At 45.9% G+C, this 21,907-nt stretch overlaps 2 protein-coding genes across 20 annotated transcripts in view; one reads left to right on the top strand and one right to left on the bottom strand.

The window, feature by feature from the left end:
* Positions 1-13,995, bottom strand: part of ARMH3 (armadillo like helical domain containing 3) — a 173,211-nt gene extending 159,216 nt beyond the window's left edge. For 4 of the 19 annotated variants that reach the window (XR_011522376.1, XR_011522396.1, XR_011522398.1 and 1 more), the window contains exon 1: positions 13,115-13,382. Coding sequence is in view for 2 of the 19 variants with exons in the window: in XM_070558306.1 (XP_070414407.1) it covers positions 13,115-13,247 (133 nt within the window). In the remaining 17 variants the exon portion in view is untranslated. Of the gene's footprint in view, positions 1-12,961; positions 13,384-13,733 lie in introns of those variants that run through there. The other 15 variants (XR_011522399.1, XR_011522417.1, XM_070558350.1 and 12 more) reach the window with 10 other exon arrangements.
* Positions 13,996-18,425: 4,430 nt separating this feature from the next.
* HPS6 (HPS6 biogenesis of lysosomal organelles complex 2 subunit 3) lies at positions 18,426-21,603 on the top strand. Its single transcript, XM_070558270.1, has one exon. The coding sequence runs from the start codon at positions 18,547-18,549 to the stop codon at positions 20,956-20,958; it is 2,412 nt and encodes an 803-aa protein (XP_070414371.1). The 5' UTR covers positions 18,426-18,546; the 3' UTR covers positions 20,959-21,603.
* Positions 21,604-21,907: the final 304 nt, after the last annotated feature.

Raw genomic sequence — 21,907 nt, 5'->3', positions numbered from 1 at the left:
GCCTTCACTGCCTCATAAATCACACTGCACTTGACTGTCTTCAGAAATTCCTCTGGAAAGAGACCCAAGGCAGAAGATAGCAGTTAAAAGGCCAAAAATTAAACTTCAAAGTAACTGAATATAACAATACTCCTTTCAAATTTAATTATATATTTGTAATACAACTGCAGATCAAACGTCAATGTATTTTTCAATTCTATATAAAACCAGTTCTAGGGGGCCAGCCGCATGGCACAGTGGGTAAGTTCCACACACTCCGCTTCAGTGGCCCAGTTCACAGGTTCGGATCTGGGGCACAGACTACTTGTCAGCCATGCTGTGGTGGTGACCCACATATAAAGTAGAGATTGGCACACATATTAGCTCAGGGCTAATCCTCCTCAAGCAAAAGAAGAGGAAGATTGACAACAGATGTTAGCTCAGGGCATATCTTCCTCAGCAAAAAATAAATAAATAAAAGCAGTTCTATGAGTCAATTCTATATAAAAGTAGTTCCATTCATTTCCATGAACCATGCCAAAATTTTCTCATCTTGCCTCAAGGAATTCCCAATTTTTTTCAAATGAGAACTTGAAATCCCACAGGTCTCCACTGTGAATTTACACATATTCTCTCACTTCCAAGATTCTTTCTATTATTAACAAAATTCCTCTCTTAAATCCTAGGCTCCAGTTGTGAAACTTAATCTTACCCAGTGGCAAGTATGGGGGTAATGAGAAGCCTGATTTCCACTTGCAGGGAAATCCAAAGCAGCAGAGCAAAAATTAATTTATTTTTTTGTTTTTGAGGAAGATTAGCCCTGAACTAACATCTGCTGCCAATCTTCCTCTTTTTGCTGAGGAAGACTGACCCTGAGCTAACATCCGTGCCCATCTTCCTCTCCTTTATATGCGGGACACCTACCACAGCATGGCTTGCCAAGCAGTACTACATCCACACCCGAGATCCGAAGTGGCAAACCCCAAGCTGCCAAAGCAGGACGTGCATACTTAACCACTGTGCTACCAGGCCAGCCCCCAACAAAATTCATTTTGTTCAATGACTTTTGGAAAGTATACACTATCTTTCAAACCAAAATCAAAATTTTGTTTAAGGAAGAGATCACCCAATAGCATAAAAGATTATATCTCAGACAATGTCTTTCTCTAATACATATAGTCAAAAAAGGAGATTTACCTTTGAGCAGGAAAGGCACAAAGCACAGAAAATTTCCCCAACTAGATATTAAACATCTTTAGCAAAGTGACTACATTTCATACTTTTTCTATAAGCCCTCGGCTCATGGTAAATGCTCAGTGTCTGCTCATCACTGAGTAAGTCTGAAATACGTGGAGAAAAATCTGAAAAGTCCTAGGTCTAACCTAAAATTTTAGTAACACCTACCTTTATCAAGGCCTCACTAAGCCCTCAAATTCCACTGTAGTCCAGAGAAAACTGAAGGAAAAAATAGAAACAACAACAAAAGAGAACGATCCTTTTGGGCAATTTATACTATATTGATCATGGCTTTGCCTTAAGCATGAAATACAGCCTCTGTTCAAAACATGCCTGTGTCTTTTAAATAGGTTGTCAAGAGGAAGATGCCCTTATCGGGAGAAAATAAATTGGAAATCAAGAGGATCCTATTAAAATAAATCAAAAGCAATGCAATTCTAAGCTTAGTGGATATAGATCTTTTGTGTACTTGGCTTCAACCAGTTGATTAGCAAAAAGAGCAGGAACCATGAGTTCCTAGATGTGAAAAGCACATGTTTACAAACATCTCCCTCTGAGAATTTATAACTGGGTTACAGGTAATCAATGTCCACCCCAAATCTAATCAATTCACTTTATTCCAGAATCAATACTTTCTAATAAGCAAAAGGGAACAGGAGAGGAGAGAAAAACAATTCCAATCCAAAGTACCAAATTTCCTAAGAAATTAAATTCTTTTCATCACTCTCCTTCCATCTGGAGCAGGAGGAGTTTAAACTAAGGGCCTCAATACATCCTCACAAGCAACAGGAATTTACCACCCAAGCTGTCTGAAATGTGACTGGAAACACAAAGTCTCCTCCTCCTGCCAGTACTTCTATCCACAGAACACAGCAAAGAAGGGTGTTTCTAGAGTCGTGGACTGAGAGAAGAGCGGAACTCTTACAAAAGTTTGTTTGGGGTCTCAGAAATTAAGACTGTGCTCCTAAATTTGAAAGTAAAATATCTGACCGGTAGAGCAGTAAACTGCAGCACATCAGTGATGTGAGTGTAATCTGTTTACATCCTGCCAGTGCTTTTTCCCTCTTTCACAACCCTCCCCTGCTCCAGAGAGCGCCAGTACCAGCTGAGAAGCAGCAAGGCATAATGGAACAAACAACCAGCAGAACTGAGACTAGAACACAAGTCTCCCAAACAACTAGATGACACCGAGTAAGTCACTGTGCTTCTCAGTTTCCTTACCAGTGAAACAAGCGGACTGTATCATCTAATGATTCTCTCAGCATCACTGAAATACCGCAAACACATAAGGAACATTGAAATATTGTAAAACACTAGTTTAGGCCCTATGAGGTTACAAAGATGAAATTCTACACCTGATCCTCTACGAGCTCACAATCTACTGGCAGAGACAGACACGTAATAGCTGACAGCACACAGCAAATCATGAGAAATAGAGTAAAAGTATAAAAAAAATGCTATGGGACCACAGGAAGGGAAAGACAAATTCTATGACTATGCTATGACCTCTCCTGATCGGCTTTTAAATCCTTCTCGTGGGTCCAGCTGGGTGGCACAGTCACTAAGTCGGTGCACTCCGCTTCAGCAGCCTGGGGTTTGCAGGTTCGGATCCCAAGCATGGAACTAGCACTGCTCATCAAGCCACGCTGTGGTGGCATCCCACATAAAACAGAGGAAACCTGGCACAGATGTTAGCTCGGCAACACTCTTCCTGAAGCAAAAAGAGGAAGACTGGCAACAGATGTTAGCTCGGGGCCAAACTTCCTCACCAAAAAAAAAAAATCCTTCTGGTGAAGAAGCAAATACAGCAAAGCCACAGTAATCCCATATAAATGTCATCCTAGGCTTAATACAATTTCTCAGAAAAAAGACATAATAGGTAAAGTATAAAAAAGACTCAGGCAACTTTTCCATACTATTTCACCTGCCATCAAACTTAGGAACGGCTTCAAATCCCCACAACTCAATGGTAAATCAATTAGGTCTCTTATTCCTAAATCTCAGGGACTGCTGGTCCCACAACATGCAGCACAATTTCTCTCTGAAAGACCCAAGTCATACAACTTTTTAAGAACGGTATCTTAAAGCAATCCAGCCACACACTTCTTAAATGCATAGCACTTCACATCCCTATAGGATGAAATAACCAAACATCAAGATTTTAAAATCTAAGGTCAAACTCTTCCAATGTCTAATATGCAAGCAAGGCTAGTTACATTTAGCTAGATATTCATTTGTGTCTTATTGTCTTCTTAAGCACAATACACGTTAACTCTAGTATCAGAAAACTAATTTAATAGAAATTCACTCTAATTTCCAGAGAGTTCCCACAGTTAATCTATCAAAAATCTTGAGTTTTAGTCTCAGTCCTTATACATTCATTGTATAACCTTAAGGTTCCTGTACTTCCCTGGGCTTCAATTTGCCAATCTGTAAAAAGGAGCCATGGCAAGGATATACAGAAAAGGGAACCCTTGTGCACTATCGGTGGGAATGTAAACTGATACAGCCACTATGGAAAACAGTATGGAGGTTCCTCAAAATACTAAAAACAGAACTATGAGGGGCCGACCCAGTGGCATAGTTGTTAAGTTCATGCACTCTACCTTGGCAGCCCAGGGATTCAGATCCTGGGCATGGACCTACACACCGCTCATCAAGCCTGCTGTGGTGGCGTCCAATACACAAAGTAGAAGAAGACGGGCACAGATGTTAGCTCAGCAACAATCTTCCTCAAGCAAAAAGAGGAAGATTGGCAATGGATGTTAGCTCAGGGCCAATCTTCCTCACCAAAAAAATAATAATAATATAAATAAATAAATAGAAATAGAACTACCATATACTCTAGCAAACCCACTTCTGGGCATATATCTAAAGGAAACAAAATCACTATCTAGAAGCAGTATTTGCAACCCCATGTTCATTGCAGCATTATTCACAACAGCCAAGACACGGAAACAATCTAAGTGTCCATTGATGGACAAATGGATAAAGAAAATGTGGTATATATACAATGCAATATTATTCAGTCATAAAAAAGAAGGAAATCCTGGCATCTGCAACAACATGGATGAATCTTGAGGGCATTATGCTAAGTGAAATAAGCCAGACAGAGAAAGACCAAATACTGTATGATCTTACTTATATGTAGAATCTAAAAAAGCTGAATGCATAGAAACAGAGAGTAAACTGGTAGATTGCCAGGGGCTGGGGAGTGGACGAAATGGAGAGATATTCATAAAAAGGTACAAACTTCCAGCTATAAAATGAGTAAGTTCTGGTGATCTGATGTACAGCACAGTGACAATACTAGTTAAGAATACTGTACTGTGGAGGCTAACTCCGTGGCCAAGTGGTTAAGTTCACGCACTCTGCTTTGGCAGCCCAGGGTTTCACCAGTTCGAATCCTGGGCATGGACATGGCACTGCTCATCAGGCCATGCTGAAGTGGCGTCCCACATGCCACAACTAGAAGGACCCACAACTAAAAATACACAACTATGTACCAGGGGGCTTTGGGAGAAAAAGGAAAAATAAAATCTTAAAAAAAAAATGAATACTGTACTGTATACTTGAAAGTTGCTAAGAGAGTAGATCTTAAACGTTCTCACCACACAAAAAAAAAAGGTGGGCTGGCCTGGTGGCATAGTGGTTAGGTTCACGGGCTCCACTTCGGCAGCATGGGGTTCGCCAGTTCGGATCCCAGGTGCGGACCTATGCACTACTCATCAAGCCCTGCTGTAGCAGGCACCCCACATATGCAGTAGAGGAAGCTGGGCACAGCTGTTAGCTCAGAGTCAACCTTCCACAGCACAAAAAAGAGGAGAATTGGCAGCAGATGTTAGCTCGGGGCTAATCTTCCTCAAAAAAAGGTAACAATGTGAGGTAATAGATGTGTTAACTAACCTTATTGTGGCAATCAATTCACAATATATATGTATATCAAATCATCATGTTGTACACCTTAAAGTTACACAATGCGGGGGGCCGCCCCAGTGGCACAGGAGTTAAGTTCACATGCTCCATTTTGGCAGCCAGGGGTTCGCTGGTTTGGATCCCGCGTGAGGACCTCCACCTATCAAGCCATGCTGTGGCAGGTGTCCCACATATAAAGTAGAGGAAGATGGGCACAGATGTTAGCTCAGGGCCAATCTTCCTCAAAAAAATAATAATAATAATTACACAATGACATATATCAATTATACTTCAATGAAGCTGGGAAAAAAACACACAGAACAGCTCTCTGAAGGCTTCCAAAGTTAGCGGTCTGGGGTTCTAGGTTCACACTTATAATGGACTGTTAGCAAGTATCACCCTCTCTTCACTGTTGAGAGAGGCTCCAAAATAGTACTGCAGGTAGATGCTGAGGTAAACATCCTACAACATTTCAACCAGTATCTAAGGAAAGAAAAAGGAGAGGAGAGAGAAAAGAAAAAAATTAAGGGAAAGAAGGAAAACAAATACAAACAAATGTTCCCTTCATCTACAAAGAAAAATACATATGCACAGGTCAGACATTCATTCATTCACTCATTCAACAAATATTTACTGAGCACCTTTTAGGGGCCAAGCACTAGGGAGACAACAGTGGACAAGATGACAAGATTCCTGCTCATAGAGTTTTCATTCTAGAAGAGGGGAGAAAGACAACAAACAAGTTGAGACAGTGATAAGTACCCTGGTGACAAACTGCCTAGTGGGACTACATTAATCGGGAGATTAAACAAGGCCTCTATGAGAAGTGATACAACGGCTGAGATCAGAATAACAGGAAGGAAACAGTTGTGTGAAAATCTTGGGAAAAAACGTTCCAGGTGGAGGAAATGGCAAATGCAAAGGCTTCAAGATTTGAAAACGCTTGGCACGTTCGAGAAACAGAAATGCAAGAGTGCCTAGAGTATAAACATTCCCTTTTTGAAATGTTTTTATAAAGTTTATTGTAGTGGGTGTTTTCTGTTTCTGAGAGTTTTCTTTAACATATATAGAGAATTCAAATGTCCATCAGCAGAATGGGAAAATTACAATATATTCATACAATAGAATACTACACAGAAATTTCTAAGAACAAATTATTGAAACAACATTGAGAAATTTCACAGATGCTGAATGAAAAACATTCAAAAGAAAAGAGTACAGGGGCCAGCCCAGTGGCGCAGCGGTTAAGTTCACATGTTCCGCTTCTCAGTGGCCCAGGGTTCACTGGTTCAGATCCTGGGTGCAGACATGGCACCACTTGGCAAAAGCCATGCTGTGGTAGGCGACCCACATATAAAGTAGAAGAAGATGGGCACGGATGCACGGATGTTAGCTCAGGGCCAGTCTTCCTCAGTAAAAAGAAGAGGATTGGCAGCAGTTAGCTCAGCGCTAATCTTCCTCAAAAAAAAAAAAAAAAAAAAGAGGGGCTGGCCCCGTGGCCGAGTGGCTAAGTTCGCGCGCTCCGCTGCAGGCAGCCCAGCATTTCGTCAGTTCAAATCCTAGGCACGGACATGGCACTGCTCATCAAACCACACTGAGGCAGCTTCCCACATGCCACAACTAGAAGGACCCACAACGAAGAATATACAACTATGTACTGGGGGGTTTTGGGGAGAAAAAGGAAAAAAATAAATAAAATCTTAAAAAAATAAATAAATAAAATAACTTAAAAAAAAGAATACAAACTAATGATTCCATTTATAGGAAGTTCAAAAAAGCAAAATTAATCTATGGTGACAGAGGTCAGAATAGTGGTTACCCTTGGTAGGGAGACGAGTGGAGAGGAGAAGGAGCACAAAGAAGCCTTCTGAGGTACCAGAAATGTGCTCTAACTTGATCTGAGTGGAGGTAACACAAGTGTGTACATGTGTAAGAAAATCATCAAGTTGTATACTTCACACTATGTAAGCTATTCCTCAATCTGAAAAAGTGTGTATGTTCATATATATATGAAAATTTAACAGCACCCATGCAGAACACTAGAAAAGAGGCTGGTAGAGTCCTCAACTTGCACACTCAGGACAGCAATCTAAAATAACAAGAAGGGGCCGGCCCTGTGGCTGAGTGGTTAAGTTTGTGTGCTCTGCTTTGGTGGGCCAGGGTTTCACAGGTTCGAATCCTGGGTGCAGATATGGCACCGCTCATCAGGCCACGTTGAGGGGGCGTCCCACATGCCACAACTAGAAGGACCCACAACTAAAATATAAAACTATGTACTGGGGGGATTCGGGGAGAAAAAGCACAAAATAAAATAAAATAACAACCAAAGAGTGAACATTTATTTAGCACTTACTATGTACCAAGCACTGTTCTAAGCGCTTTATATACATTAATTCATTGTCTCCTCACAACAAACCTATCATCCAGGAACTTTACAATAAGAAAACTAAAACATGAAATAGTTAAAAAAAAAAAAACCACTTGCCAGTGTAAGTGTGAGTAGGGACTCAAACCCAGGCAGTCTGATGTCACAGTCCCTGCTCTTAACCACTATACTATACTGTCTCTCAAAAGGCAGAGGAATGAGCAGAAGTAGAGTAACCTACATGTAAACAAAGCTGAGGATCTGCAGAGAGCCTGTGAAGAGGATCCAGGGGAGTGAGGAGGAGGAGGAGTATACACTCACCAACCTTAATGAACAAACTTCGGAGCGTCCAGGGGCCAGCCCAGTGGCCCAGTGGTTAAGTTGGCGTGCTCTGCTATGGCAGCCCAGGGTTTCGCCAGTTCGGACCCTGCGTGCAAACCTAGCACCACTCATCAGGCTATGCTGAGGCGCCATCCCACATGCCACAACTAGAAAGATCCACAACTGAAAATATGCAACCATGTACTGGGGGCTTTGGGCAGAAGAAGGAAAAATAAAATCTTTAAAAAAAAAAAAAAAAGAAAACTTTGGAGCGTGAAGATACCTTGAGTTTCATCACTCTAGTTTGCCAGTGGGTAGAGGTGCTATGGCAGAAAGTAAAAGATAACTATCTGATGCACGCATACATATATAAATATCGATAATGGTAAAGTGAAAAACAGAGAGAGATAAACAAATGGAATGGTAGGAAACTTGAAAGAAAAAACTGGAGAAGAATCCAAGTGTCTAGTCAACTTGACAGATGTATCCAACACAGTAGTCGGAAAAAAATGCTGAAACACACTGATATCCACTACAGGATTTTAATTGATACTATTTTAATGAGCTTAGTCAAAGCTCTAAGAATAATTCTCCACTGAAACTCGAAAATGAATGGAAAGATATAGTAAAACAAAAAAGATGAAATGAAGAGCAAGCATAAGTTCGTACAGCTTTCAGCTTAGGAGAGAATGTGCTTTACCACTGCAGAGCTGTGATCACCTGTTTCAGAATCTCCTGGGGTGCCTCCTGAAAATGTAGATTCCTAAGCCCCCTATCCCACTACTGAAACAGACTTTTCAAGATAAGGACTAGGGGGGCCGGCCCGGTGGCACAGAGGTTAAGTTCGCACGTTCTGCTTCTTGGCGGCCCAGGGTTCGCCAGTTCGGATCCCGGGTGCGGACATGGCACCGCTTGGCAAAAGCCATGCTATGGCAGGTGTCCCACAGATAAAGTAGAGGAAGATGGGCATGGATGTTAGCTCAGGGCCAGTCTTCCTCAGCAAAAAGAGGAGGATTGGCAGCAGATGTTAGCTCAGGGCTAATTTTCAAAAAAAAAAAAAAAAGAAAGAAAGAAAAGAAAAAGAACAGAAAAAAAACAAGATAAGGACTAGGGGGTCTACATTTTTAATAATTACCCCAGGTCGGTGGTTCTCAACTGGGGCAATTTTGCCTCCCAGGGGACATCAATGCCTAGAGACATTTTTGGTTGTCACAACTGGGAGGGGAGACACTACTGGCATTTACTGGGATGCTACTAAATATCCTACAATGCACAGGAAAGTTTCCACAACAAAGCATTATCTAGACCAATACCTCCATGGTGCCAAAGTTGAAAAACCCTGCCCCAAGTAATTCTGATACTCACTAAAGTTTGAGAAGTACTCATCAAAGCCTTAAATCCAGCTTTGAAAGGAAAGGAGCATCTGGACAGAAGATGACATTGAAAGGATGAATAAAACTTTGGCCATCTCTAAAAAAGGCACTGGAGCAACCTCCACCTATTCCCATCTCATTCTCCCCATATGAACTCACCAACAGTACCCCCTTCCCTTAGGATCTTAGCCCCAGTTTGCCCATCTGTGAAAGAGCACTACAAGACACACTGACTATACTAATCCACAATGCTTAGTGAAGGAGATGAAAATCCTATCTGCCCAGGAGTTGTGGCTGAGTCAAATATCACCAATGTCTGACCATGAGCCGTTCACCCCATACACAACAAGAAGCAATACGTTTATAAAGCCAGAAATAGTCTCCTGTCCTCTAAAAGTTCCCTAGTTCCTCTAGATGCAAAAGTTTTGTGTTTCTTTTAATCTTTAGGCAGAAGTTATCTGCTCTTCCTAAATTCTTCTGCAAGGCATACCACATTCCCTGGAGGTAAATACTAGCACTGTAAGCATTTAAGACAATGTAGGGTATTTCTACCTACAAACCCCAACCCTTCATTTCTCAAACTAGTTTTTAACATGCCTCTTCCTTTCTGAAGGTCTCAAGGATTTAGCTCACTTGCGGGATTCACATCCTACTGTTTCACATGGTTCCTTGCCACAGCTTCTCTCATAGCATGGAACACAGCTTCCCCCAATTTCACCCTACAGACTGGCTCTAAAACAAGCATATAACTCCCTTCCATTTTAAAGGATTTTTAGTGCTAGTCACTCCAATCTTTTATATCTCCAAAATGAAAACAGAGTGAGGCCTGCATTCTTGAAGGCGCCTCTCTGAATTCCCTTCATGGGGAGCTCCAGGACAAGCCACCAACCCCTTATTCTATCACTTTTCTTTTTTTAATTCCCGGGGATGGAATTCATCACTCATTCTTCCAAATCTTTCAGAGTACAATCTCTCACTCAAGGTGATATAATAATAAATAACACTACTGAGTACTCACTAGATACTCGGCACTAAGTGCTTTAAATATACTGTATTTAATGCTTACAACAAACAAATGAAGTAGGCACTATTACCATAATTTTACAATGAGGATTTTACTTTGCCCAAATTAACACAGGTAGTAAGTGGTAACGCCACTAAATCTCTCTGGTAGCCTTTCTATCAGAAATATCCTGTTAGTGCAAAAAATCAGATGTTGACTAGTAAAACATTCAAAATCCAGATTCAATTAAAGTTCTATGGAAACTCCAAACAGATACCCATAATATCAACATTCCCACTTTATCCAAGGTCAGTCAGTCAACTCAGGACATCATCTGACAAGCATCAAGCCTATTTTCTAGATACTAGGACAAAACCAGCCTCATTTAGTAAGCACATGACCCACTTTGGGGCAGTGTCCATATCTTGTGTGTGCTCTGGACAGTGCTCACCTGAGAGTGGGTGTTTAGCCTACACTTGAAGGTCGAAGTCATTCAGGGACTTTCCCAAGACTAAGCAGCAAGTGGCAAAACCAGGGATTTCCCAATAGCTACCGCGGGTATCAGCCATTGTCTATAGCTACTGGAAGTGAACCAGCTTCACAGAAGAGAATTCAATCTGGTCCCGTCAGAATCTACTGAGTCTGCCTACTTTCACAAACTAATAATACAGATGAAGAGGTCTAAATAAACACAACTACCTCAGGTTCCCTTTCAAATTATTTTATAAAAGAAGGAAGGCACTTGCACCGTCAGAAGGAGGAACTAGCTCCAAACTAACAGGATTTCAGGAAACTCTGATTGAAAATCATACCTTTCTGACATCTCCCAGAATGAGAATTCATTGTAAGATTCTCTTCTCAGTAAGCAGGAGCCCCTTGTAAATTAATTCTGTCTATCTCCTGCTCAAGCCCGGAATTTCCTCATGCAGCACAACATCACTCATATCTTCTTCATTTCCTTTCCTTTTGAACCACACAAGTCTCCTGAATACCAGATAAGTATAAAATGAAAATTATACGACAGACTCCCATAATCTTAAAGAAAGTCCAAAAGGTAACTGCAACCTCACAAAGTAAATTGATGTCCTGCTAGCTTAATAACTAACATTTATCAAGACCTTGTAATAACACGGGCATAGTGTGACAAAAAAGGACCTAAAATCACTAAGTTATGGTCTCTGCCTTGAGAAGTTCACTATTAAATAGAAGAAGTGCATATTCTGATACTTCCTTATAAAAATTATTTTTCCCAAGATTTTTTTCAAATATGCCCTCACTGAGAGCTACTGCCAAGATATTAAGCTCACCACAGCTCCTTACTTCCAGCTGCCGACTAACATCCCTATATGCACATCCCACCAGCAACCTGATCTCAGCATACCAGACTATCTCCCCTATATCTCTTTCCATAGCCACCCTAACCCTTAAAAAATCTGCTCAACTTTTTCTAATCCATATCCTGGTCAACGAAATTCCCATTCACTCAATCTCTCAAACTAGAAACCTTAACCCACTCTCTCTCCCCAGGCACTAAAACCTGTTGCATTTATCTCAGAATATTTCTGACTTTATTCACACTCTCAGTCAACTACAACTTTAGTCTCACTATCTTGTGTCTCATTATTTTACTCTGCACTTCTGTCACTCCCTAACATAAAAGGCTCCAAGGGACCGGCCCGGTGGCACAGCAGTTAAGTGAGCACGTTCTGCTTTGGTGGCCCGGGTTCCCCGGTTCAGATCCCAGGTGTGGACATGGCACCGCGTGGCAAACCATGCTGTGGTAGGCATCTCACATATAAAGTGGAGGAAGATGGGCACGTATGTTAGCTCAGGGCTAGTCTTCCTCAGCAAAAAGAGGAGGACTGGCAGTAGTTAGCTTAGTGCTAATCTTCCTCAAAAAAAAAGCCCCAATGGCTCCCTACTCTCTTTTCAGTTTCACCTCCTGGCAATTTGCCCACCACACATCCTGCTTGGGACAAATTTCTGACTCTTAAACACCATGTTATTTTTTTCCCCTCATGCTTTTCACCATGCCTTTGCACATGCTGAAATGCCTCTCCCTACTTGTGCAAGCTCCTACTCATCCTTCAACACCCAACTCAAGTATCTCCTCCCTGCGAAGATTTCCCTGACTCTCCCAGACAACGGCAGTATTCCCTTCACTGTATTAGTTCCTTCATATGGATATGTAACACGTGGCACTACAATTTTCATATGAATATGTCTCTCTGATGTCCTTGAGGACAAATATTCATATTTCTAACCCCAGTTACACAGTAAGTGCTCAACAAATGTGTGCTGAATAACAGTTCACTCTCGTATATCCTGGATCAATTTGTTATTTGGCTATTTTCCCTAAATTTTATGGATTCTTGAACTTGGCTCCTTCAACATGAAATTTCAACTTTCATAACAACTGCTTTGCGTTTTCAAGGATTACTTTATTAGTATACAAATGCTGAACCAGTGAATGAATTAGAATGAATTACAACATCCAATGACAATGCCTTAAAGGCTCCCTTATTCACTAAGAAAAGAATGGGAATTCCTCCTTTACACATCCTAATAAGAAGGATCCACCTTTCTCTAGATGCATCTGATAGCCCAAAAGCCTTCACACAGGATGTATTGTGCACACAAATCCAACTAAAAGCACACCCCAAATAATTCCAATTAACTTGTGCTAAGGTAAGGGCAGAGGCACAAACCATATTTGCCCTGGCTTACAAAGCCACTGAGAGCTCAGAATAGCAAAGAAACAGCTCTCACTAAGCTCAAAACTTTTCCTGGAGAGAAAGAACTGGGAAGGGTCTGATGATCCTTCCACTTGCCCATTCTCCAGAGGCAGCACGCAGCTTCTGATAGCTCTCCTCCCCTTGGGGAACCAGTTTTCTTCTCCTCTTGTTTCTTCCCCACACTTGCCTGAGAACAGGTTCGTTTCCCAGGTTCGCACCAAGTAACCTAGAGAAAACACGGTAGCTTCACTGCTTCTGTGTGAAGGGTAGGCTGAAGTCCGCCGGTCACAGACTGAAAACAGGGCCAGGATGGGGGCCATTCCGGGACACCTGAAGACCTCGGACAGAGTGCCCTTCCTCTAGCCCTTCTCAGGGGTCTTGCCCCACGGCCTCATCTCAAGGCCAGGTTGGGCTGAAGGCCACTCAGGGGCGGGGACAACCCGGGAGGAGAGGCTCTCGAGGCTGCTCCAGGGGTCCAGGTAAGCTCCGTGCTGGCGTCAAAGGTCAGCGCCTCGACTGCCAGGAGGGCCCAGAAGGGACGGGCAGGGACGAGACCGGCACCGGATGACGGGAGGGACTGGCCGCTGGAGGGGCAAGCGGATTCTCGCTCTGCTTTGCCGCCCGGGGCCCAGCCTTCCCACCACGCACAGCCTCAGCCCGCCTCAGCAGCTGAGCTCGCTCCCTCCCTCTCCCCCACCCCCTCCCCTCCCCTCCCCTCCCCCTCCCACGCCCGTCAGCCCCTCGGCGAGCGCAGGCCCCGCCCCCAGAGCCGCCTCGGGGCCAAGGCCCACGAAGGCAGGACTTACGGGGGCTGGCCAGGTTCGGGGACAGGCCTGGGCCGGCGCCGCTTACCGAGCCCCGGGCTCCTCCTCCACCACCCTTGCCGCTCCCGGCCCGCTCGCTCCCGACACCACCGACGCCGCCGCTGCTCCGGGCTCACGGACGCGCTCCCGACCTCCCCCGACCCTTCCCCCCGGCCCGCCGTGCCCCGCAGGGTCCTAAAGCCTGCCGGCTGATTGGTGCGTCCACGCCCGCTTCCTGAGGCTGGCTCAGACTACGATTCCCAGCAAGCATCATAAAAACTACAACTCCCGAAATGCACCGCGAGAAAGAAATTAGCAAAATAAACATCTATTGAGGGTCTTGTAGATGCAAGCTGTAGTAGCAGTTTTTTAAAATATGGCAGACTCTGAACTGGCAATTCCACTTCTAGGAATAAATATGTCCTCTGAAACACTGGCAAAGTTTGGAAAGATGTTTCAAGCTGTTTACAGCAACTTTGTAAGAGAAAGATTGAAAACAAACTCATTCATTCAACGAATATGTATTTGTGTGACTTCCAGGTGCAAAGCACCGTGTAAGACTGCATTAACTTGGCAAGTAACAACCTTTCTGAGGTTCAGTTTTCTCATAAGCAAAATGGAAGATTAAAAACAATATGCTGGGCAGTGTGTGTCATTCAACTCTTACAATGACTTTATGTAGTAGGTACTTCCCAGATGAGAAAACAAAGGTTCTCAGTGATTAGCTTGCCTAATGTTCTAAAGTTAGTAAGAGATGAAGAAGAATTTGAACCCAGATCTATCAGGAAAGAAATCTTTTCTTTTTTCTTTTTTTTTGAGGAAGATTAGCCCTGAGCTAACTGCTGCCAATCCTCCTCTTTTCGCTGAGGAAGACTGGCCCTGAGCTAACATCCGTGCCCATCTTCCTCTACTTTATATGTGGGACGCCTACCACAGCATGGTGTGCCAAGCAGTGCCATGTCCACAACCAGGATCTGAACCAGCAAACCCCAGGCCGCTGAAGCAGAACGTGCACACTTAACCGCTGTGCCACCAGGCGGGCCCCAGGAAAGAAATCTTAATAAGCCAAAAGCCCAGGTTCTTTCTTGGAAGATTTTTATTTTTCTCTATTCACACAGTAGTGTAAGACATGATTAATGGTAAAAAGTTGTACCTTAATAGGATATCAAAAAGAGTGAGAGGGGCGGCCTCGTAGCCAAGTGGTTAAGTTTGAGCACTCTGCTTGGCGGCCCAGGGTTTTGCCAGTTCGGATCCTGGGCGAGGACCTAGGACCCGCTCATCAGGCCGTGCTGAGGTGACGTCCCACATGCCATAACTACAAGGACCCACAACTAAAATATACAACTATGTTCTGGGGGGCTTTGAAGAGAAGAAGGAAAAAATAAAATATTTTTTAAAAAAGAAAAACAAAGAGTAAGAAGGGGCAAAAGGAAGACATCTTGTGCTGAACCCCAATAGTTCCTAAACACCAGTTAGAAGCCTCCTGTCCAGCTGAAAGAACACTTTTCTGTACCTGATTTCCTTTTTTTTTTTTAAGATTTTATTTTTCCTTTTTCTCCCCAAAGTCCCCCAGTACATAGTTGTATATTTTTAGCTGTGGGTCCTTCTAGTTGTGGCATGTGGGACACCGCCTCAGCATGGCCTCGATGAGCAGTGCCATGTCCGTGCCCAGGATCCAAACTGGCGAAACCCTGGGCCGCCAAAGCCAAGTGCAGGAACTTAACCACTAGGCCACTGGGCCGGCGCCCTTTTTTTTTTTTTTAAGATTTTATTTTAGGGGCCGGCCTGGTGGTGCAGCAGTTAAGTGCGCACCTTCTGCTTCGGTGGCCTGTGCTTCGCTGGGTAGGATCCCGGGTGCGGACATGGCACCACTTGGCAAGCCATGTTGTGGTAGGCGTCCCACATATAAAGTAGAGGAAGATGGGAACAGATGTTAGCTCAGGGCCTGTCTTCCTCAGCAAAAAGAGGAGGATAGGCAGCAGATGTTAGCTCAGGACTAATCTTCCTAAAAATAAAATAAAAAATAAAGATTTTATTTTACCTGATTTCCTTTTAACAAACCTTTATTGAGCACCTACTGAATACCCAATTCTGGGTGTAGTAAAAAAAACCCTACAATTCTGAGAGTATGTTGTAACAAAATGATAGATAGATAGACAATTAAATGTTTTAAATATCAGACAGTAAATTATCAAGGGCAGGCTTAGAAAAGCTCAAGTTGTAAATGCCCTGAAAATTGATAGAAGGAAAAATTCCATGTCAATCTCTGGAGGCTTCCTGGAGGAAGGTGAAGATGGAGTCAAGTCTCAAAGGAGAAGAGAAAAGGAGAGCAGAGGGTATGAGAGTGAGGCAACACAATACACTGCCCACGTCTGTGTCCAGCAAGTGAATTAAATACAGATTCAGACAAGGGTAAGTTTAGAAGGCCATACACTGAGTCTGTAAGAGCACAACCTCTAGAACACTGTAAATGAATCCCAGGGCTGCTACCTACTAGCTGTGTGACTTTGGATAATTACTTGAGCTCTCTGAGCCTTAGTTTCTCATCTGAAAAATGGGAATATAAAAGGCCTATGTTATATTGGTTTAGTTACCCATCCCCTCTTACTCTAGGGGCCTTTTCCTTTGGGGATAGTCTTGGTGGAAAACCAGGCCCTGAGCAACTAAAGTAAGTGAGCTCATTTTACCTGGGCTTGGCCACTAGGTACAGCCTCTAATGGCTTCGGCTCTTAATCAAAAGATGCAAAATGAAGGGATGGTCAGAATTCATGCATAACAGGTGTATGGTGGCCAAATGGTTCCTACTGAAAAACAGTTGTGCTTCCTATTTCTTGGTCTTCAGAGAGTATCTTAGTTCCTGCTCATTTTCGAAGCCTGTTCTTCCTGTCTCCTGCAGATTCTGTGAGCTCCTTTTGTTCTTCTAATAAATTTCATTTTTGCTTAAGATAGCCTATTTCTGCAACTCAGCCGAAAGTTTCATTAGTGATATCACACACAGACATGTGCCCACTCAAGCTTACTCATTCCCTCACCAAATATCTACTGAGGTCTTTGTTTGTGCCAGGCTCTACTCTAAAAGTGAGCATACAAAGATGAAAGAAATCCTATGATAACTAGGAACAGCTAGAGGAGGTGCAAATTTGGGCAGGAAGGTGATAGTACGTGTTGAGATTGAAATGTCTATGAGACATCCCGGCAGAAATACATCCAGGTAGACATGTGGATATCCTTTACTGGAATTTAGCAGAGATATCTGGGCTGTAGATGAATATTTTGGAGCCATTGCTTAGTGGTAATGGTTCAAGCCATGAGAAGAGAGGAAACGGCCCAGCAAGAGCGTTAAAAAAGAAAAGAAAAAGGCCCACAATAGAATTTAAACCCAACATTTAAAGGATGATGGAGGAAGATGAACGAATGGCAAACAAAATTCTGGAGATAGTACTACCTAAAAAAGAGAAAAATGAGAGGAGAAAGATGCCATGGAAACTACAAGAGGACCTTTCAATAAGGAGGTTGTCAAACGTCTGAGAGAAAAAGAAATAAATACATCCTTAAGACCTCAGGAAGATCTACTCTGGTAAGTAGTGGTTTCAGGAATGAATGGAAAGAGAGAAAGTGGAGGCAGCAATGCCAGAAAATCTTTGCAAGAAACTTCACTGAAAGGAAAGGGAGAGGGAGCGATGGGGTGGAGGTGGGGAGATGAGGATGAGTGACTTCTAAAACAGGACAGACTGGAGAGTGTTTCTATGCTGAGAGCAAGAGAACAGAAACAAGGTGATGAAATAGAAATGGATGCAGGTTCACAGGGAAGTTGTAGGGGGAGGGAGGGAGAAGCAGGGCTCATGAAGAGGGAGTGGACTTGAAGGGAGGAGGAATATCACATGTCCTGAGAAGGCTGTCAAGGGATGGAAAGGACCCTTGCATATCAATTTGTACGTGTTGCTGGAGAAATTACACACAGACTCACTGCCTCTAAAGTATGTTTTAATTTTGATTTCTAGCAAACTGTTCGTTTGGGTGATGAATTGTTGATATAGTAAAGTGGTTTGGTGCACTAACTCTGGACTCAGATTGCCTGTGGTTGAAATCCCAGCTCTGCCTAAAGCGCTTAATAGCTGTGTGATCTTGGCCAATTTACTTAATCTCTCTGTGCTTCATTTTCCTTATCTGTAAAAGGGGCTTATTGCGGCTGTCACACAGTCAGTACCATGGAAGTATTAGATATTATTATTATTTTCTACTAGATTGTCATCTCCATGAGGTTAAGGTTTTCTATTTTGTTCAGGACTGTCCACTCGGAGCCTGGCACTTAACAGGCGCTCAATAAAAATTTCATGAATAAATGAATGAATAAGTTGGGGTGAGAGAGCGAGGCTTGGAGGGAAGGAAAGCCTTGGGAGTGGGACTCTCAGTTCAGGACTCAGCGGAGCTGGAATCCCGATCCTTGAGTCAGACTCTGGGCCAATCCGGGGCTTCCTGGGGCCTGGGGCAGCTGGCCTACACGCCCACTCGGAGAGCGTGCCTAGGGCAGGAGAGACCAGAGGCGCTGAGACCCTTGGGTGCTCGGGAGGCTCCTCCCTCGGCGAGGCTCCCTGGCTCCTCCCCTGGTGGGCGGTGTCGCGCCGGCGGGGCGTGAACTGGGGGGGCGGGGCCAGCCCCGAACTACTCTGGCGGGGCGGGGCGGGGCGGAGCCGGCTCTCAAGCCCGGCCTCTGCCCACCTCATCGACCAGGGACGGAAGTCTCAGCCCCGCGCTCCACCTTCCCCGAGAACCCGGGACTGAGAGCTGGGCCTCGCCCCACGGGCCGGCCGGCACCATGAAGCGAGCGGGGACTCTGCGCCTGCTCTCGGACCTGAGCAATTTCAGCGGCGCGGCCCGGCTCCGGGAGTTGCTGGCCGGGGACCCAGCCATCCGAGTCCGCTGCAGCCTGGACGGCCGCCACCTGCTGCTGCTGCGACCCCCGGGGGCGCCGGCCCCGCAGCTGCTGGTCGCGGTGCGTGGACCCGGCGCGGAGCTGGAGCGTGCCTGGCCGGCTGGCCACTCCTCACCGCTAGACGCCTTCTTCCTGCCGTGGCCGGCGCGTCCGGCGCTGGTCCTGGTGTGGGAGAGTGGCCTAGTCGAGGTGTGGGGCGCGGGCGTGGGGCCTGGCTGGCGGCTGCTGCAGAGCACCGAGCTGTGTCGGGGCGGTGGAGCCCGCGTGGTGGCCGTGGCGGCGCCCCGAGGCCGCCTGGTGTGGTGCGAGGAGCGTCAGGCTGACGCTGAGGACCGGCTAAGGTCTCCCGCAGCCGCTTTCAGCCACTGCGTATGCGTCAGGACTCTGGAGCCCAGCGGGGAGGCCGGCACCAACCTGGGCCGCACACATATCCTGCTGCACCACTGCCCCTCTTTCGGGCTGGTAGCTTCCCGCAAGGACCTCTTCCTGGTGCCGACTGCCACCACCTGGCCTGGCGTAGGCCACATTCTGCTCATCTGGAGCCCAGGCAAGGGCAAGGTGATAGTGGTTGCCCCAAGTCTTGGCCTCTCCCACAGTAAGAGCCTGAATCCAGGACGAGGGGACACATGGGACTTTCAGACCCTAATCCGTGGCCTTCCTGGGCTGCTCACCCCCAGGCAGCCATTGACTGTACATACCTGGGCCCCAACTCCCCAGGGTCTGCTGTTGCTTGATTTCAGGGGCACTGTGAGCCTGGTGCAGTCCCACGGTGGCACCCGGGCTGTGGGCACCCTGCAGGAAGCACCTGTAAGCTTGGCAGGGTCTGCAGCTCTGGGAACATTTCATGGCACTCTGGCCTGTGTGCTGGGCTCCACATTGGAACTGCTGGACATGGGCAGCGGGCAGTTGCTGGAGAGGAAGGTTCTAAGTACAGACCGAATACATTTGCTGGAACCACCAGCCCCTGGCATGGAGAATGAGGAAGAGCTGGAGACCCGGGGGGGTCTTCGTTTGCTTTCAGCCTTGGGTCTGTTTCGAGTAGGCTGGGAGGCTCCGCAGGGCCTTGAGCTGCCTTCAGCTGAAGATCTGGTGTTTGAGGAGGCCTGCGAGTACTACCAGCGGCGCAGTCTGCGGGGTGCGCAGCTCACCCCAGAGGAACTGAGACACAGCAGCATGTTCCGGGCTCCTCAGGCCTTGGCCTCCATCCTCCAGGGCCACGTGTCCCCATCTACACTGTTGACCACACTGAGGGCCGAGCTTCGAGATTACCGGGCCTTAGAGCAGCTCAAAGCCCAGCTGGTGGCTGGGGATGATGAGGAGGCTGGCTGGACTGAGCTGGCAGAGCACGAAGTGGCACGCCTTCTGAGGACCGAGTTGATGGGAGACCAGCTGGCCCAGCTCAACACCATTTTCCAAGCCCTTCCAACAGCAGCCTGGGGTGCCATTCTCAGAGTTCTGCAGCTGCAGCCTGATGGGAATGGCAAGCTGAGGTCCCAAGCTCCCCCTGATGTGTGGAAGAAGGTACTAGGGGGTACAGCAGCTGGAAAGGAACCCTCCAATGGGATACTGCCCCTCTTTGAACTCCTGTGCCAGTGCCTCTGCCGGCTGGAGCCGCGATGGCTACCACCTTTTGTGGAGCTAGCCCAGCAGCAGGGCGGGCCTGGCTGGGGAGCAGGGGGCCCAGGGCTGCCTCTGTACCGCAGAGCCCTGGCAGTACTAGGTGAGGAGGGGACTAGACCTGAGGCATTGGAGCTAGAGCTGCTTTTGGGCAGTGGGCGGCCCAAAGCTGTGCTCCAAGCTGTGGGGCAGCTAGTGCAAAAGGAGCAGTGGGAGCGGGCTCTAGAGGCCGGCCTGGCCCTCGGCCCCTCCAGCCCCCTGCTTCGAAGTGAGATCTTCAAACTGCTGTTGGCAGAATTTGCCCGGCACCGCCGGCTTGATGCTCACCTCCCCCTCCTTTGCCGCCTGTGCCCACCGGACCTAGCTCCAGCTGAGCTCCTGCTTCTACTGCGGACACACCTCCCAGATGAGTTGGAGCCCCCCACCCCATTCCCTGAGCCCAGAGCAGAGCCCCCTCTCACTGTGGGCTTGCTCAGAGCCCTGCTGGAGCAGACTGGAACTCAAGGACGGCCCTCTGGCCCAGTTCTAAGCCTATATGAGGACATCCTATGGGACCCAGGCACTCCACCCCCAGCCCCACCCAGGGGACCTATGACTGCCCTCCAGGCATCGGACCATCCAGGCCTGGAGGCCTGGGCACCATCAGGACAGGGCCTCTGTGTGACTGATAGAGGCTGAAAAATCTTTTCTAGGACACAGTGATCAGGGAAGTGTGCCCAGGAGTTGGAGGGGGGCCAGGGTGGGACCTCTATGTGCAATACTCTTCTCTCTTCTGGAGCAATTTTAAAATATATATATATATATATATATGTGTGTGTGTATATATATATATATATATATGTTTAATATTTTAGTATAGTAAATATATTTGGTCTTTGTCCTCAGTTTTTTGTCCTGGCACAGAGCTCCTAAAACCCTTGGAATTTCCTGGGTAATGAATGTCTTTTGTTATTCATAATGAGCCCCTGTAGGTCACACTTGTGTTTATGCTAATTGGGTAACTTAGGGTGGGGACCCTCAGCCTTGCAATGGGGCTGGTCACCAGAACGACCAAGTAATGAGAGAGTTGGAACTTTCAGCCCCTTCCTCCTCCTGGGAGGGGAGTACGGCTAGAGATTGAGCTTTATAAAAACTCCTGAATGAGGAAATTTGATGAGCTTCCGGCTTGGTGAACACATCAGGGAGGTGAGAGGGAAATGCGCCCAGAGAGGGCATGGAAGCACCACACACAGCCCCACCGCATACCTCGCCCCATGCATCTCTTCCCTCTGACTGTCCCTGAGTTGTATCCTTTGTAATAAACCTGTAAATGTAAGTAAAGTATTTCCCTGACTTCTGTGAGCCATTCTAGCAAATTGTCAAACCAGTTTATAGTATGGGAACTCCCAATTTATAGCCAGTCAGTCAGAAGTACCCGCGACTTGCAACTAGCATTTGAAGTGAGGGCAGTTTTGTGGGACTGAGCCTTTAATCTGTGAGGTCTGCACTGACTCCAGGTAGTTAGTGTCAGAATTGAATTGACTTGTAGGACACTCGACTGGTGTCCGCAGAAAATTGGTTGTTGGTGTTGGAAAATGCTCCAGAAATATACACACAGTTTGTGTGTTTTTGAACAGCTGATAGTCTC

The sequence above is a fragment of the Equus przewalskii genome, chromosome 1 (genome assembly GCF_037783145.1).
Source record: "Equus przewalskii isolate Varuska chromosome 1, EquPr2, whole genome shotgun sequence".
Taxonomy (NCBI): Eukaryota; Metazoa; Chordata; class Mammalia; order Perissodactyla; family Equidae; genus Equus; species Equus przewalskii.
The sequence above is the reverse complement of the archived record's forward strand: the minus strand, read 5'-3'. Positions and strand labels throughout refer to the sequence as shown.

Bases quoted from the DNA above. Each gene is read 5' to 3' on its own strand.
- HPS6 (XM_070558270.1), top strand. From the start codon at position 18,547: ATGAAGCGAGCGGGGACTCTGCGCCTGCTCTCGGACCTGAGCAATTTC.